Raw genomic sequence first — 16196 nt, 5'->3', positions numbered from 1 at the left:
TGCAGGCACCTTTTTGATGTTCCTGCACATTATAGCGGGAAAGTGTGGGTTTGTTTAAGAGCAGACTATGCTCTATAATCAAGTATGATTAACCTAATAATTCTTTCCTGGAGCTGTGAACTCTATTAGAAGTGTAATTCTGTAAATACACAGAACTTTTTCTGGCTGCATGACTTCTTGATTGAAAATGTGATTTGTATGATGTACATAAAGTTGTTTGATGTGATTAATTCAAAGATTGTCCTCAGGAGCTTTCTTAGCAGTCCTGTGTAGATTTAGGACTGATTATAGCTGGTTTTATTTATTATCTATATCTTTCCCAGGGCAGAAAGCTCCTTAGTTAAGAAAAGTGGCAATTTAAACATAAGTGTGGTTAGGAACTTTAATGACTTGTATTGCATAATTTCCAAATAAATCTGTAGTAAAATTATAGTATAGCAATAGAAAATTTTCAGCTTAACAAGGCAAGGGAAGTGTGAGCTGATGTTCCAATCAAAGGAGGCACTTGTTGCCAAGTGAGATTCCTTATATTCAGAACAATATGCCAACTATATCAAGCACTCAATTTATGAAGTACTGAGCTGCTTCTCACCTGAGACTCAGCTCTGTGCTGTGATGCTGTCCTCTCCTTTGAGCATGTGTTTCTTCTATTAGGACCTTATTCAGCAGTGGGAATAGATTTCTCAGGAGATCCAGTTTTGGGTAGCAAAAGAAACCTTTCCTCTTGGGTTCCTGCTTCATTTATTGGGTTAACTGGGAAGGGGATTGCAGGAGGTTGCAGAAAACACATGCAGATGTGATGCTGTGGATAAGCTGCAGGAGATGGGAGGAGGGGCCCTTTGAAGCTGGCATTGCTGGTGAATGTAAGTGCATGGATCCAGGGACTGCCTTGGAGAGGATCTGACCTGGAGTCTGGTGATTCGGTTTGTGAAAATGTTGGGGAGTTAATGACAGAGAAATTGATAGTGATTGTACTTATTGTGCTGCCTAATATTAATAACAGCCTGAAAAAGGACAGTTAGAATAGCTGCTTGTGGTGGGACTTAATACTTGACATGAGACTTAATACTTGAGGACTGGTTATAAGCTGTGGCAGTAAGTGCTTCTTCAGAGAGATTTATGAGTGTGCAGTAAATAAAATTGAAGGCTGTACCATGTCAGTGCAGAGAATCATATTTAATCTATGTCTTGGCAGATGAGCACTGGCTATTCAGTGATTTTAATTGTGGTAGTTGTTTGTTCCTGTGCATTAATTATAAATTGCATACAATTAACATTTGCAGGGGTGCCCAAATGAAGGTTAGATGCAGTTTTAATTTCAAAAATTTGGCTTTTTGACATGGTACTTTTGATTTTACTTGTTTATGTGGTGAGGCTTATAAGCCTCACAGTATGCTGTAGCCTTTGTAGTTCTCCCCTTTTGGAGTAGGGATCTGTGTGTACAACATTTATCTTGTAGACAGTGACGTATTTTTTCCGTGCCTTTTCTTATTCATGAAAATTGTGATTGTAATCTGTCTTCAACGCACCTCTCAAGATCAGCAGCTCTGAGAGATTTTGATACAACCTGAATAGTAGAGGAGTTGGGAAGAAGGGGGAAGACTCACCAAAGAGCATGTCTTGATTTAGAAATAATAAACTGGGGACTAAACATTTTTAAGGATGTATTTATTCTTCAGCTCAGATGAGAGCTGTAGATCTCAGGGGTACTGTGCCTTTCCTCTTGAAGGGTAGCCTGACTTCTGAAAGCATCTGATTGGAGCTATTATGTGTAGAGTGATACAAATGTGTAATATTGACCTGCTTCTAAGCTTTTTTTTTCCCCAGGAATAATTTACATTTCCATCACGGAAGCTTGTAGAATGTATCAAAAACTGCTTGCTGTATGTAGAATGTAGCCAAGTTAAATTGGTACAACCTTCTAACCCCTCTTTTAAAGCCTATGTTTCTGCAGTATTTCACTTGTATTCACCTGATGTTCAGTCATAAAGCTTTATAGACCTCCTTGGATAGTTACTTCTAGAAACTAGTAACAGTGCAAATTGAAGATAAATACTAATATTTAGTCAGTGTTGTGTTTTATGTATGCACTTACTGAAAGTAACTTGACCTAAACCTTAGGTGTAAAATCAGTAATGTTGCTTCAGTTTTTAATTCTTGTCTTGTTGAAGGTCTTCCATATCTCAAGTTGAGAAGTTCCATATCGTACTAAACATGGAGAAAGAAGAAAAGAAATATGTCAATAAAGCAGAGGAAGATGAGATGGTAATGAATTCTGTTAATCTGTTTTTGTACAATGGAAGAAACACATTTTCAGGTTTTTCTGTTTAAAGGGGGTATATTACATTGGGAAACGGATTGTCTCAGTTTAAATCAATTTTATAAGATTATCCTTGGCAATATTTTTTGGTATTAAGAAATTAGTCTTGGAATAGGAAAGCTTTTGTTAAGTCAGTCCAATAGATAACACATTTTGGTGCTTAACATTTCTACTTTTACATATGAAAATAGAAACAAAGTGAGTTGTGTTTTGATTTTTTTATTACTGTTATTTTCTTGTTCTTTGGTTAATTTGGGTCATTTCCCTCCAAATCCTGGAGATTCTTTGTTGCATTTTAAAACAGGTTAATACTTCATAATGTAAGTAAGCAGTAAGCTTTGACAAGGAAAATACCAGCAGGTAATTTTTCAATTTCTAGCCCACATAGGGACTTTTCTAGTCCATTTGGTATATATATAGTGATTTTTGTTTCAAAAAGTGATAGGTTTCTGTGAAATGAAGTTCTTGTTCTGTCCTTGTGCACACTGCTAGGAAAAGTAGTTCTTCACTAGACAGCTCCAATACAGAAAGTAAGGAAATGTGTCTTAGAACAGGAGATGCTTATGGCCTGATCACTAAAATTAATTATTTTTTTTAGGAAATAGTTTTATTTTGTCCTCAAAAGAAGCATTAACTGTTCTCCCTGTCCTTCACTCTCCTATTTTATTGCTAAAGAGTGTTTTGGGGATAAGAGAGAATGGGTTTTATTTCTGCTTTTTGTCATCAGAGAAGCTGGCAAAACAAACTTTTGAAAAGCCTTTTCTTAAGAAAGGAGTTTAAACAATTTCTAGCACTGCTTAATGAAAAGTAAAAAAAAAAAAATCCAAGAAGTTCATGTCAATATGGACAATGGGTGGGACTCAATGGGAAACTACATTGCCCTTTTACTGCAGGAAATATAATCTAATGATGTAATGTGAAACTCAGGAATGTAACACAGTGTCCAGTAATTCACTAAATTATTTTCAGTTCCTGGCTGTCATTGAGTTAAGTTGGTGCTTTCATACTGAATACTCGGAGTTTTTTTCATGGGAGAAGGATTTTTGTAACTGGTGCAAGTTACAGAACCTCTGAGTGTGTAAAGTAGCATTTCTTGTTAAATGACAGGCGAAATAAGCAAAGTTCTGTACTAAAAAGTGATGTTTGATATATTTAGGGCCTTTTTAAGAATGTATAAAGTTCAGCCTGCAGTAATAATTCATAACTGTGAATGCTAACTAATCAAATGCTGTGTTATACAATCAGAATTTGACAAAACCACACACTTTTGCTCTTAAGTGTTCAGCTGACCTGTGATATGTCATGGTCAAAAATGTTGTTTTTCACTGAGAGTTAAGGCAGGTTGTGTTGCAGCCTCAGTCCCTGGGGAGCAGTGCAGAGAGGAGACAGTCTTGCAATGAAATGTTTTACACAGTGTGGATGATCTGCCTCTGTCCTGCTTTTATTGATATTTATATTTCTGACAAAGCAAAACAATGTTCCTTTTTGCCTCCATCGTGTATTAAGTGTTTCAAATCTTTCCTTCCTCTAGAGAAGAAGAAAGAGGAAATGGCTTTGAAATTTCATTTGCTTTAAATACTACCCATTATGAAAAATTAATGTCGGCATCCCGAGCCACAGTAATTAAGAAAGTCATCATTACTTGTTTCTGCTTCCATGCAGGAGATCTATGGCTATGATCTGTGTCGCTGGAAGTTGGTGCTAGTTACTGTAGGAGTGATCTGTTCTGGTGGCTTTCTGCTCCTCCTCCTCTACTGGATGCCCCAGTGGCGTGTGAAAGCAACGTGCAAAAGGACGACGCTTAAAGACTGTGAGGTGGTTCTGCTGAGAACAACTGTGAGTGAACAGGGGGATGTGCTTCTCCCCATTTGCAGTTCCTTCTGCTTGCTAGAATACACCAATCCTTGCCTTGCAGTGTAGACATATTGTGTTACAGCAGTGCAGAACGGTGCTCCTGGGGACTGTGTGTAGCTTTGCTGCCTCTGTGGGAAGACTGACAGGTGTTTGCAGTGGGAATCAAATACATGAATGCTATTGTCATCAACAGTTACAGAACAAATACCTTGTTCGTATAAGTTGAAACATGATTTCCCCTCCCTTGTTCAGCAGATGCATTTTTTGAAGTAAGGTGTAACTGCTGACCCAAGTGCAAAAATATGCTTTTAGAATTATGGAAAGAAAATTATTCTTAAGGTAGCTGATACTAACTTGGAGATATGTTCTATAACTCCTTTTGGGCTCTGCTAATCTATGATCTGTGATTTTGCTACAGCTGTTGTAGTAAAACACTGTTTAAATGCTCTTTCAGCAAACTCATTTTTCCCCCTCTTTTTAAGGATGAATTCAAGATATGGTTTTGCGCAAAGGTTCGCATTATGCCTTCCTTGGAAGCCAATCCTTTACAGAATCCTCAGCCTATCGTGCACAAGGTTTCAAATGGCCATGCTGTTCATTTCTCTGAATCTGCTGCAGAAGAGAATAAAAATGATTTGAAAAAGTATTTGCCTGTAAGTAAACTAGCAATACTATGCTGGCTAATTCTCAAGTAGCTCAAGTACTATTGAGAATAAACACACACAGCGCAGCACGTGTCAGCTACTACTTTTGTTTGAAAGGCTAACTCATTCTTTGGGCGAACAGAAATCTCCTCAATAACCTGTTACTGGAAATTGTGGAAAGCTTATGTTGAAAGAAAGGTATTAATTTTTTAGTGAAGCTTCTCTAAATTCACATTCTGTCACCTCTCAGATTAAAGTCAGTCAGAAAAGGTGTGTTAAGTGGTACCAGTTTAACATCTATGTTTTTTTGCCCTTACAGATTCGTTATTTCACGCATCACAGTGTGAAGTATTTTTGGAACGATTCAGTTCAAAGTTTTGATGTTGTACGGTAAGAGTACTTTTTCCTTATGTGTTGTGCTTCGAACTGCATTTCGAAAAAGATAAAATAGCATGCCTAAGAGCAGGCTGAAAATTTGTGTTATTTTCTGACCAGATGTTTTAGCTCATTGAGTCTTTATTTGAACCATGGTGAGGGCAGGGAGATTTTAACTTGGTGCAGTTTGGAAGGGAGGGTTTGTTTAATCTGCCTTTATCAAGTGTGATTTGTGTAGGGTGATGGGCTTTGTGTTGTTTAGCTAGACCTAAAAGGAGTCTCTAGGAAGAAGAGGAATTCACCAAATACCTTTTTTGCTCCTCTTTGTGTAGGTTTGTTTCTACGTTTTAGTGCAGCTGAACTGGATCTGATCCATCTTCTGTTACTCTTTAGTAACAGAAACATTTCTATTGCACTGATAAAAAATGTCTTTTAATGGGCAGCACGAGCTTGTGATGCACTGTATTTTCCTCTATCCAGCAGAACTGTTACATGATGTTAGGGTTGAAGAACAAAGTTTTTCTTTGTGATAAGGCCTTCTCATAGTGCCACAAGTTAAATGAGCACAAGCTTCTCCAATTTTGGCAACTGCCCGTTAAAATAATAAATTCAGGTCAGAAATACAATGTCTTTTAAACTTAAATCAGTGTTCACTGCATTGAACCATCATGTGAAGATATTTTTTTTCCAGAAAAAGTGTGTCCAAATAATATGGAAAGTTATCAGCAATGAAAACAGTTTTTAGAAATTATTATAACACAAGCAGTTACAAAACTGAGCAGTTGTCATCTGGAATGTCTCAGTTCAGGAGTAAATAGTTAAAAGCTTTCTATACATTTTTGTGTTAAGTCTCCCATGAATTACAGTTGTGCAGGTAGTGACACTCATTATTTTGCATTGCAGGTTCCTGTTTTCATGCCTGTAGTGCTCCTAATTTAAACTGTTTAAAGGGAATAGTTCCCACAGATGAGATTAAGAAACTACGCTTGTATGTTAAGGACAGGTATTGGAAAAAAAAGATCATATGACTCCATGTGTTTAGAAAAAAATGTTGTTCCTTAGTATTAAAGCAGTGACTTGAAACTTGGCATTTGTGGCTATTTGACTGTGCCTTTTGATGTTTTTGTGATAACTCAGCCGGTTTATAAGCCCTGGAAAAATCTCAGATATGCCTGTGAAGTTATGTGGGCATTTATTCAATCACATTCTTGCTGATAAGCCAAACTTTCATTTGTTTGATGTATTAGCCATGACTGAGCCTGGCCACTTGTTTAGTCAGGTACAGTAGCTGAGCTGGACAGGATTATTTAGCTATTGAATAATAAAGAGGAGAAGGAACTGGATCTGAGACATATTGGATACTGTTAGAGCACTAAGTCACTTTTCCACAAGGTCAGATAAAAATGCTAGTTTGTTATAACTTTTCTCTAAAGTGTATGGTCGTGTATGGTCATGTAGTGAAGTACTAGATACCATGTGCAAAATAATATCTGAGCTTGTGAATGATAAATACTCTGAAAAGAAGTCTTGAAAGATTTGTCCTTCTCCAAGATAAGTTTTCTTATTCTGCTCTTCCGTTTATGTGTATAACCAAAAATTGATATTACCTAATAACGTGGTAGAGAATAAAGTTAATATTTATAAAGAGACAGTCTGTGAGACAGAGGTTTTTATAGTAAAACTTTTAAAGCAGGTAGCGTGGTTGTGATCTAAGCACAGTACTGCATCATGAAGAGCATTCACTTTGGGCTGCCCATTATGCAAGTTCTCAGAGTGGTTTGATCACATAATGAAAGACTTAGCATAACACAGAAGGGGGGCAAATTAAGATTTCTTGGGCAACTAATTCAGTTATGAGAGCTTGAGTTTCATATCATTGTTCTTTTTATATTACCATAATATTAAGATCACTGTTTTAAACACAGGAAATGCAAGTGTAATTGTTCTTGGACTAAGTCAGACTTGGTCACAAAGCCAAAGAGGATGCAACTCTGACCTTGGATGTCTGTTTTGTTTTAGCTGCTGTCAACTGAATTTCTGAGTGGGTTGATGAGTGCTTTATATAATAACTCTGCACACAGGGTTTATTTTTTTCTTTTTAATGCCCTGGGAATTCAGTCTGTAGCAGTAGTGTAAAAAGCAGAGAACATTGTGCTAACAGCTCTGTCTTTGCATGGACATTGAACACATAGGTATACATATTTGCATATAGCGCACTTTAATTTAGAGGCCCTCCTTAAATCCACTGTTACATTTCTTTTCCTACAGGAAAAGAAAAGTTATTCATGATAGAGTGGGAGGACAGATACAACTATTAACAGAGTTTTGTGTATTTTTTAATCTAAAATAGTATTTTTAAAATCTTTGAACTTAAAAATGTTTAGAGAAACGTTTTAAACCTAGGGCCAGGTTAACACAATTTTGATCTTCTGTTCTTGTACAAGCGGTTGGTGGAGATGTGATCCTAGGCCTTGCAGTAGTGAGGATATTTAAAGCTTTCCCTGTGTTCTAGGGAATGGAAGTAATTTTTACTAAATATGCACAATAAAGACTTGGGTTTTTTCTTTTTTCCACTGGGACAACTCTGAATCTTTTTTGATAGATAACTTAATATATATCCAATGTAAAAAACATTTGTGTGGAATTATGCTGGTTTTGACATTTTCATGGCATCTGTGAAAGCCTTTTGGAAGGTGATATTTTCCTTTGCATCCAAAGAATGTCAGTGAGAAGATGCCTGAATATTGGGCAGCATACATCTGATTTACTGAGTTTGGTAGTTAGCAGAGTCCCATAACTGTAAACATAACAATTTTAGGTGTTTATGCATATTTGCAGATTTCCTAAAGCACACCATTGGCTTTCACAGCATGTGGAGAAGTCCTGTGAAAATGAGTCTTCTGGTGATAAGAAAGAACTGAAAATGTAGAATGTATTTTTCCTAGTCATCAATAACATTGTGATAGTAAGATGATGCAAAATAGCTGTGGTATAGATTTGTTGAATGCATTGATTAATAATTATTTCTAAAATACTTCCATTACTACTTAGAGTCAAATGAAGATAACTTGAGGAGATCTTAATCCACATTGATTTCATATAATGTTTTATAAAATGTGCTCACTTTTTAGAGGCCTTGGGATACTAGTTATGCTAGTATTCTACTTCATTTTTAGGTGTCTCCATTTTGATTGGAATAGGTATGGCTATCCTACAGAGTAAGGTATATTAAGAAGATTGCTTTTAATGTGTCATTGGTATTTGCAGTTGTGACAAAACCAGCTAAGAACACATAAGTCCATAGATTTTGTTGTTTATAGAACAGTGTATAGCTCTTGGCAAAGACCTAGCTCTTTTGAGTCACTGAGGACTTAATTTTAAATATCAGATTTCTTAAATAACTCATTGATTTTTCCTTTATTTTAGAGGTCTAGATGAAACTACCTTCTGCTCTACAATTCATAATGAACACAGCACAGGACTTACAAAGGGAATGCATGATTACAGGTAATATTGCAGTAGTATTTGAGGGAAGAATCGTTTATGTTTCATTACCTATGGTCAGAATGTTAAAAAGCCCAGAAGACAATTGAGTGATCAGTGTCTGATTTTTTGAAAATGAGACCTTCATACAGGTTAAAATATGGGAGCATCTACTTGCTTAGCAATTCATCTTCTGATAATTTGTGTCTCTTTCTAATATAAAAGCCTTTCCCCTCAGGTCATTTTAAGAGCTTATTCATGTCACTGTCATTTAACCAGCTCTGATCCCATCAGAGGTTGGTTTCTTGCTCCTTCTTTCACGATTTGCCTTTCTAACAATAAAACTAAGATACAGGACCTTGAAAGCAGTGTTGTACTGCTGGGTAAGACTTAACACTTGTTTAAGCTTAAGTTAATGAGACTCACATACTGGCTTTCAGAATGACATATTTAATAACATTGGACTCATACGACTTACAGAGAAATCTTGTTATGAAAGAATCTAAAAAATAAGGTACAGTTTAAATTCAAGTATAAAATAATTATCTTTGTATTGAAACATCTCACTAGGTAAATGTTTTCTGAAAAGCACTTTTTGAAACTGATAAATAAGAAGAGAGTCACAGATTTATGGACATGTTATACTTTATCGGATTAGTGGAATTACTTTGACATCAGTAAGACTCCTAATAAAAATCTTAACTTTTTTTTTTTCTTTTCTTTTTTTAATGCAGAAAAGCATTCTATGGAGTAAATGAAATTGCTGTGAAAGTGCCTTCCATTTTTAAGCTTCTGGTTAAGGAGGTAAAATCTTTTCTTTAACAAATTAAAGGAAAACAGGTAAATCATTGAAAGTTGTTTCTAGTGTAATGACTATAGACTGTTGGAAACCTTCCCCTAGAGCCCAACATTGTAAAACAAAATCATATGGACATTTTTTTTGAGCTCTTCAACTCTCCTTAGAGCTAAAGATCAAAGAGAGGCCTCAGCTATAAGCTCTCCAGAGTTCATAGCCTGGTGCCTTAGTAAGGACCTTCAAAAACATGTCAGAATTCTTTATTAGGAATATATAGGAAATAACATTCCAATTCCTTTAAGAATTATCACTTAAGGTGCATCAGATTTTCCCATTACCTTGTTTTGAGGTATGGGTTAAAGTGCATGCAGTCTTCAAAGTCTATATTTGTGTATTATTTGAGTGAGAGCTGTGCTTTTGAGGGGCTGGGGAGGTAGTGGAAAAAAAGGATCATTTTGGCAAACCAAACAAAAATTATCTATAAAGAACCAAAACTGTCTTCTCCCTGGAGGAGGATAATTTCAGCTTTGTTCTAATGGAGAACCCATGTGACCTTTTGGTGTAACTTGAATGTTCTGTCACTCTTCTAGGTTCTCAACCCTTTTTACATTTTCCAGTTGTTCAGTGTGATATTGTGGATCACTGATGAGTATCACTACTATGCATTAGCAATTGTGATTATGTCTGTAATATCCATTGTTAGCTCACTCTACACCATTAGAAAGGTAAGTTCAAAGAAAATGGATGCATCTTTTTGACTTTTTACTGATTGCCTTATTTTGTTGTGAAATTGCTTACAAATCTTTAAGAACTTTTCAGACTTACACAGGTAGAATATTATTATGAGTTTTTCCTCTTTGAGCTGAAGAATTTGGATTTGTAGTTTTCTTCGAGACCTTTGCAGACTTTCCATGCTGATGAATCTATAGGCTGGCCTCAGATAACAGAAACATTGCCTTGCTTAAATAAAACCCAGACACAAGTTTATGTACCATGTTTTATTGACAGTAGTGATTCTCTCTTGCATTGTTTCCTTGTTTGAAAAAGCTCTACAGAACTGAGCACCAGTGAAGCATATATGGGTTGTTAAACTGATGATTCAGTTTTCTCTGTAGACTTAGCTGATAGAAATCAAAGTAGTAATTATCCTTAAATTGCAATCTTTGAATTCAGACCAGACACAACCCGCCCCAAGCAACTTCTACCTTTATTCAAGTTCATACAACTACTGCAGCTTTTACTTTTGTATGCTAATGACCAAATGATTTTATAAGATTTTGCATGACAGTGTATATTTGCTTCCAGGATGCTGTTAAAAATAGGAGCCTGTACAGATTGATGCACTCAAACTTTATTTGCCCATAAGTTTTCTAAATTATGTTCAAGATAATGTTTTGAGTAGTGTTTTGTTGTTAAAAGAGAGAATCTCATCACTTCTGCTCTAGAATGTGCCTTTTGAAGAAGACAAGCTGTGCTTTTGAATAATGAACTTTTCTCTCCTTTGCAGCAATATGTTATGTTACACGACATGGTAGCAGCTCACAGCATTGTAAGGGTTTCTGTCTGCAGAGGAAACCAAGGTAAATTTCACAGGTGGCCTGGAAGGTTGAAATTAAATTGCTCATGAAGTGTGAGTGCAAAGTAGGTCTGCATCTGTTCTTTCTTTGATCGGCTTGAAATACTTGCATTCCTAGCAAAATTGCATGGGAAAAGAAGTTCAGAGTGGGATTTAGATAGTGTAATGTGTTCAGGGTTAACCTTCTAGATGGCATTTTCAGTGAGTATCAGGTTTGTTCTAGATTAGATGCCTGTCCTATTGCTGTTTTTCATTCTCTACCATTCAACTTAAGTAATAGTCTAGTTTCTTTCCTGACTTAAAGATGTGCATGCGTTGGGTCTCCATAACAATTTATTACCCAACAAAGGCTGCAGAATGATTTCTGAACTTCCCCTCATTTGGATACCCTAGCAGTTAAAGATGTGATGTCCAAAAGATTGTGATACATGGTATTTTTTTAAGACATACATTTGTGTTGGGCTTATGTCTTTATACTGAAGCTACACTGCAGCTAATTGTTAACATCTTTTGTATAAGCTTGATTTCTTTCATTTGTCATGATGCACTCTATCCATGTGCTCTGGAATTTAGTCTGTGGTGGAATTGGGGTTTATCAGTGGCTTTTTCTATATATTATTAAAATCTCTTCATGTCATTAATAAAATGAAGTCTTACTTCATTTTATTAATAGTTGTATTTGTCACCACCTGGAATCTTGGATGTGAGGATCTTTATCAAGTTTTATAGAGGGTGGGTATTTTCAAGTAAATTTGTTTGTGTTCTAATATTCAGAAATAGAAGAAATCCTTTCCACTGACCTCGTGCCTGGAGATACCATGTTGATTCCATCCAATGGGACAATTATGCCCTGTGATGCAGTACTGCTCAGTGGTACTTGCATTGTAAATGAAAGTATGCTTACAGGTAAATTGATACACAGTCCTGCATGCTTAAAAGTATTAGTTTAGTGCCTGTTTACTTGCAGTATGTTTTAGCAGAAGTAGATATGTTTATTTTGTTTGAAATGTGTATGTTCTTGCAATTAGACATATTCTGAAGTACTTGTGTACTTGTGTCCTGCTTATCTGCAACAGCTGATAGTGCTTGGAAACGCCCAAAAATGAGTGATGGTTTCTTGTTATCAAGTTTTCTTCTTGATAGTTTGTCTTCCTGCCTCTTGACTTAGTGTTCTCAGTGCATATGGAGTTTTGAAGCCTGCTTCTTCAGAAAAATTTTGCCCAAACTTTTTTAGCTTCTTCCAAAACTGAAGGTAGTGAGGAGAATGTTCTACTGTATTTAAAACCACAAATTATTATCTCAAGTAATATGCTGCGTAGACTGAAAACCAGGGATCTGATGTATTTAAAGGACAGCTTCAGTGACTAGGACAGACTTTTTGTTATTCCCTGGATAATCTGTCCAAATTGACAGCCTTTAGAAAATTGTAGTTCAGGGATTGTGTGTTCTATCATGTTCAGTTTTTCTGAATATACTGATCCTCTTGCTGCTGCTAGCAACTGATAAAAATTGATTGCAGCCCTAGCTTGAGTGCAGTCAGTCACCAAAAGAGCTGAGAATAATTTTCTTCAGCTTCTAGTTTTTCTAAGTAAAGATGGGGGTGATGCTTTTCAGCAAGAGAAGGAAACTTGTCCTGTTTTTTTTTTTTTTTTTTTTGATGAACTATGTTTTACATCTATGTAACTTGAAGTAAGGGGCAGAAAAGCTCTGTAAGGAATAGAGTTGAATAGCATTTGGGTAAGGAATCTGCTGAGCTGAGGCTAATAGGTGAGAGACTACCTAATAACATGGTGAAAGGAAGATTACTGCCATCAGTCTGCCTGTGCACTGGTGAAGTGAGATGATATTATTCTACTCGTAGCTGTGAATGAAAGAAGTGTCTGTTCTTCTCTGATCTTGCTTAGAGACTTTTTTCCCTTTAAGGTGAAAGTGTTCCTGTCACAAAGATTAATCTGCCAAATCCTTCGGAATATCCAAAAGCAGTGGGGGATGAGATCTACAGTCCTGAAGTGCACAAGCGGCACACGCTGTTCTGTGGAACCAACGTCATTCAGACCCGGTTCTACACTGGAGAGTTGGTCAAAGCCCTGGTGGTGAGAACAGGTATTGATTGTTAAGTTTATTCCTTGTTAATTTACTACTTCTTTTTGTAGGTGTGTGTCAACTGGCTGATACTGGTAAGCTTGGGTAGAGGAATATACCCCAAATAGCTTGATAAAAGTCTTAAAACAATAATAAAACTAGGTGATCGTCTGAAGATTAACAGTTGGCAAGCAAGAAAGTGAATCAGTCTTCAGCATCAGTTTAAAACTTACTTGAATATGTTTTCATGTTTTTTGTAGTGTGTTGGTCAAACTGCATGGGCCTCTTGGAAAATGCTTGGGTGGGTAGTGGGGACCAGCTCATTTTAGCAGTCATTCACAATGCCACATGTTTTTCTTTACCTATAGTTATTTCAAAGTGCATACCATTTAGTTTAAAAATTAGTTTGATCTATCTACAAAAATGCTAATTCATATGTTAGAGATCTGGGGTTAAATAATACAGATATTCTATGAAAACCAATTGCACAAGCTGATACAATTGTGGGATTCTGCTTTACAAGGATCATCCTAAGAAAATTACCACAAAATAAACGAATGTAAGCTATAATCCAAGGTACAATAGAATTAGATAGAAGAAATTGGACTGCATTGACTAGACTGCTACTTAAATCAAGTTTTCCAACAAATAACTTCATCCTAATTCGCTGCTTTTTACTCTGGTGTGTTCTTTTCACCTTCTGTTAGTCTGCTTTAGCAGTAAAAGTTCTAATTTTTGGTTTTATTCTCTTTCTTGAGGCTTTTATTAGTCTTTTCTTTCAAAGAGATATTTTCCTTCCCTTGAACATGTCTGCCCTTTAAGAATATCCATCTCAACTTGTTTTGTTTCTTATATAAATCTTTTGTTTCTTATATAAATCTCATGTGTCCAGCTGGTGTGTATGGTGAGCAAGGTGAGCCCATGCAGCAACAGAAATGAACTGCTGAAGGTGTGTTGCTTCTGCTCTGCAGGAGGGACAGTACTTTTTGTTTTGAAGTCTCATACTGTGGTCTGTAACTCTTTGTAAGAGCATTGCAATTGCTCCCAACATGCTGAGTCTTACTGCCCTTACATTGGAAGTCGTGTTTGTAAAATGTTCTTTGCCCATGGCAGGTCCGAGTTAGCTCCTGTTGTAAACAGGATGAATTCAGCTCTTTGGGCTTTATTCAGGTTTATGTATGGACAAATGTTGTTTTCCTGCTGTGGCTATGTATAGAGAGAAGCAAAGTGATGCAGAATTCTATGTTCTTCCTGTCACAGGAACAGTTCTTAGGCAAGAGGGAATTTCCCTCTCCACAGAACAGGATAGATGTCACAGCACTTGCAGCTTCTTGCTCCTAAAATGTCTGATAGTAAGAACTAAAGTAATTCTCACACAGTGAGGTACAAGTAAAAATCCCTTTATATAAGGGAGGGAAATGCCACAATCTGAAGGTACATAAAAATCTAGTCCTTTAAATATCTAAGAGAATAGAACTCAGTATGGTTGTGTGCAAAGGTATGTAGTCCTAATCTTGTCATAAACCAGGATATAAGATTGATCTGCTGGTATTGTACTCACAGTATTCTTCAAGTTAAGCCTTTAACATGTTTTATGTTACAGCTGAAATAAACATAAAATGTATTAATTTCTTTCCTCCTAAAACTCAGCTGATGGATGTCATTATGGCTCCTATTTGTAATTGAAAAGAATTCAAAACTGGTTCTTTTGCTTCAGAGAGCAGAACTGTCCCCTAAAGTTATCTGTATGTTCAGTGTGTTCTAAAGACACCCCATGAGGTTTTCATTTATGGTTTTACCCTGATGTCTATCCTGTATAGCTACAGGACTTCTGCAAAACCATGGAAAAAAAATAGAAAGTAGTTCTGATTTTTTTGTTGACCACTATGTTGAATTACAAAGCATTCATTGCTAAATACATACAGACATGGTTAACTTCTCTGAACAGGCCCATGGTTCATATTCTGCAGTAGCAAATTCAAAGCCTGGAAGTTTCATGGCTTTTCATCTTGTGATGAGCTCATCCACTTTGAGAGCGATGCTATAGTTGCTCTGTTTTGGTAGCATCCTATATGCCAAAAGTCCAGGTGGAGGGCTCAGCCTTTGCTGTGAAGCTTTGCAGACTGAGAAGCTGTCAGGGAGCTGTCACTAGTGCCAGAAGACCTGGCTTTGACATTGAGGTTGTAGAAATAGACTTTGAAGTCTAAGCAGATGGAAAATGTTTTGGACACACAAAATTGGGCATTAATCTTGGCCTCTTCAAACGTCAAGGCAAAAGTTCAAGTAGGACCTTGGGATATCTGTTGGTTGTTCAACTGTAAGACCTTCAGAAGGGTATTCTCCTAGTTTAGTTGTCAAAATGCCATCAGGAGGTGCCTTTCTCCAGAAGATGACTCCCTGCACTGCAGTTTTTTCTGAATCTTTCATTCTAGCTCTCAAGGGCCCTTATGGAGACTTGCCATTTAAGTATTTAATGTTGGACTCTGAATATCTTCATTTTCCTTTTTGCAAGGGCTGGCTTAATTAGACAATAAATATACGCACTAGCTCTGCACTGTGGGGAATAAAATGCAGTACAACAAACTCTGCCAGGCCAAACCATGTGAGGATTTGCTGCTGCTGCAGAGGAGGGGTTTGTTTGCATCAGCTGCATGTCCTTGCCATAGGAGAGAAGCCCTTAGTATGATGTGCACATATATTTTTAAAGCACATTAATTACAGTATTGTAAAACATCTGCTATTGATATTAAGAAACAGTTGTAATGAAATTAGTAGCTTAAGGGTTTTTTTGAGGTTTTTAATATATTTGAATAGGTTTGCTTTTGTTTGTATTTTTAATAACTTACTCCTTTTTTATTTCTAGGCTTTAGTACTGCTAAAGGACAGCTTGTTCGTTCCATACTGTATCCAAAGCCAACTGATTTTAAGCTCTACAGAGATGCGTATTTGTTTCTCCTGTCTCTGGTGGTGGTGGCAGGCATTGGGTTTCTTTACACAATTGTCAACAGCATCCTAAATGAGGTATGTTTTCACTTCTGGTACAGAACTGCCTTATTTTAGAAAAGG

The 16196-nt window shown here is 36.5% G+C and overlaps 1 protein-coding gene across 4 annotated transcripts in view; it reads left to right on the top strand.

Moving 5' to 3' along the window:
• Positions 1-16196, top strand: part of ATP13A3 (ATPase 13A3) — a 53605-nt gene that overhangs the window by 18252 nt on the left and 19157 nt on the right. For all 4 annotated transcript variants that reach the window (XM_083868764.1, XM_083868761.1, XM_083868762.1 and 1 more), the window contains 11 exons: positions 2172-2265; positions 3983-4156; positions 4657-4827; positions 5138-5208; positions 8620-8700; positions 9411-9480; positions 10063-10197; positions 10980-11052; positions 11823-11954; positions 12972-13151; positions 15994-16151. In XM_083868764.1, coding sequence (XP_083724890.1) covers positions 2172-2265; positions 3983-4156; positions 4657-4827; positions 5138-5208; positions 8620-8700; positions 9411-9480; positions 10063-10197; positions 10980-11052; positions 11823-11954; positions 12972-13151; positions 15994-16151 — 1339 coding nt within the window. The remainder of the gene's footprint in view (positions 1-2171; positions 2266-3982; positions 4157-4656; positions 4828-5137; positions 5209-8619; positions 8701-9410; positions 9481-10062; positions 10198-10979; positions 11053-11822; positions 11955-12971; positions 13152-15993; positions 16152-16196) is intronic.

Source organism: Zosterops lateralis (genome assembly GCF_965231275.1).
Source record: "Zosterops lateralis genome assembly, chromosome: 10".
Classification (NCBI taxonomy): domain Eukaryota; kingdom Metazoa; phylum Chordata; class Aves; order Passeriformes; family Zosteropidae; genus Zosterops; species Zosterops lateralis.
Note: the sequence above shows the minus strand (reverse complement) of the source record. Positions and strands in the feature narration are given on the sequence as shown.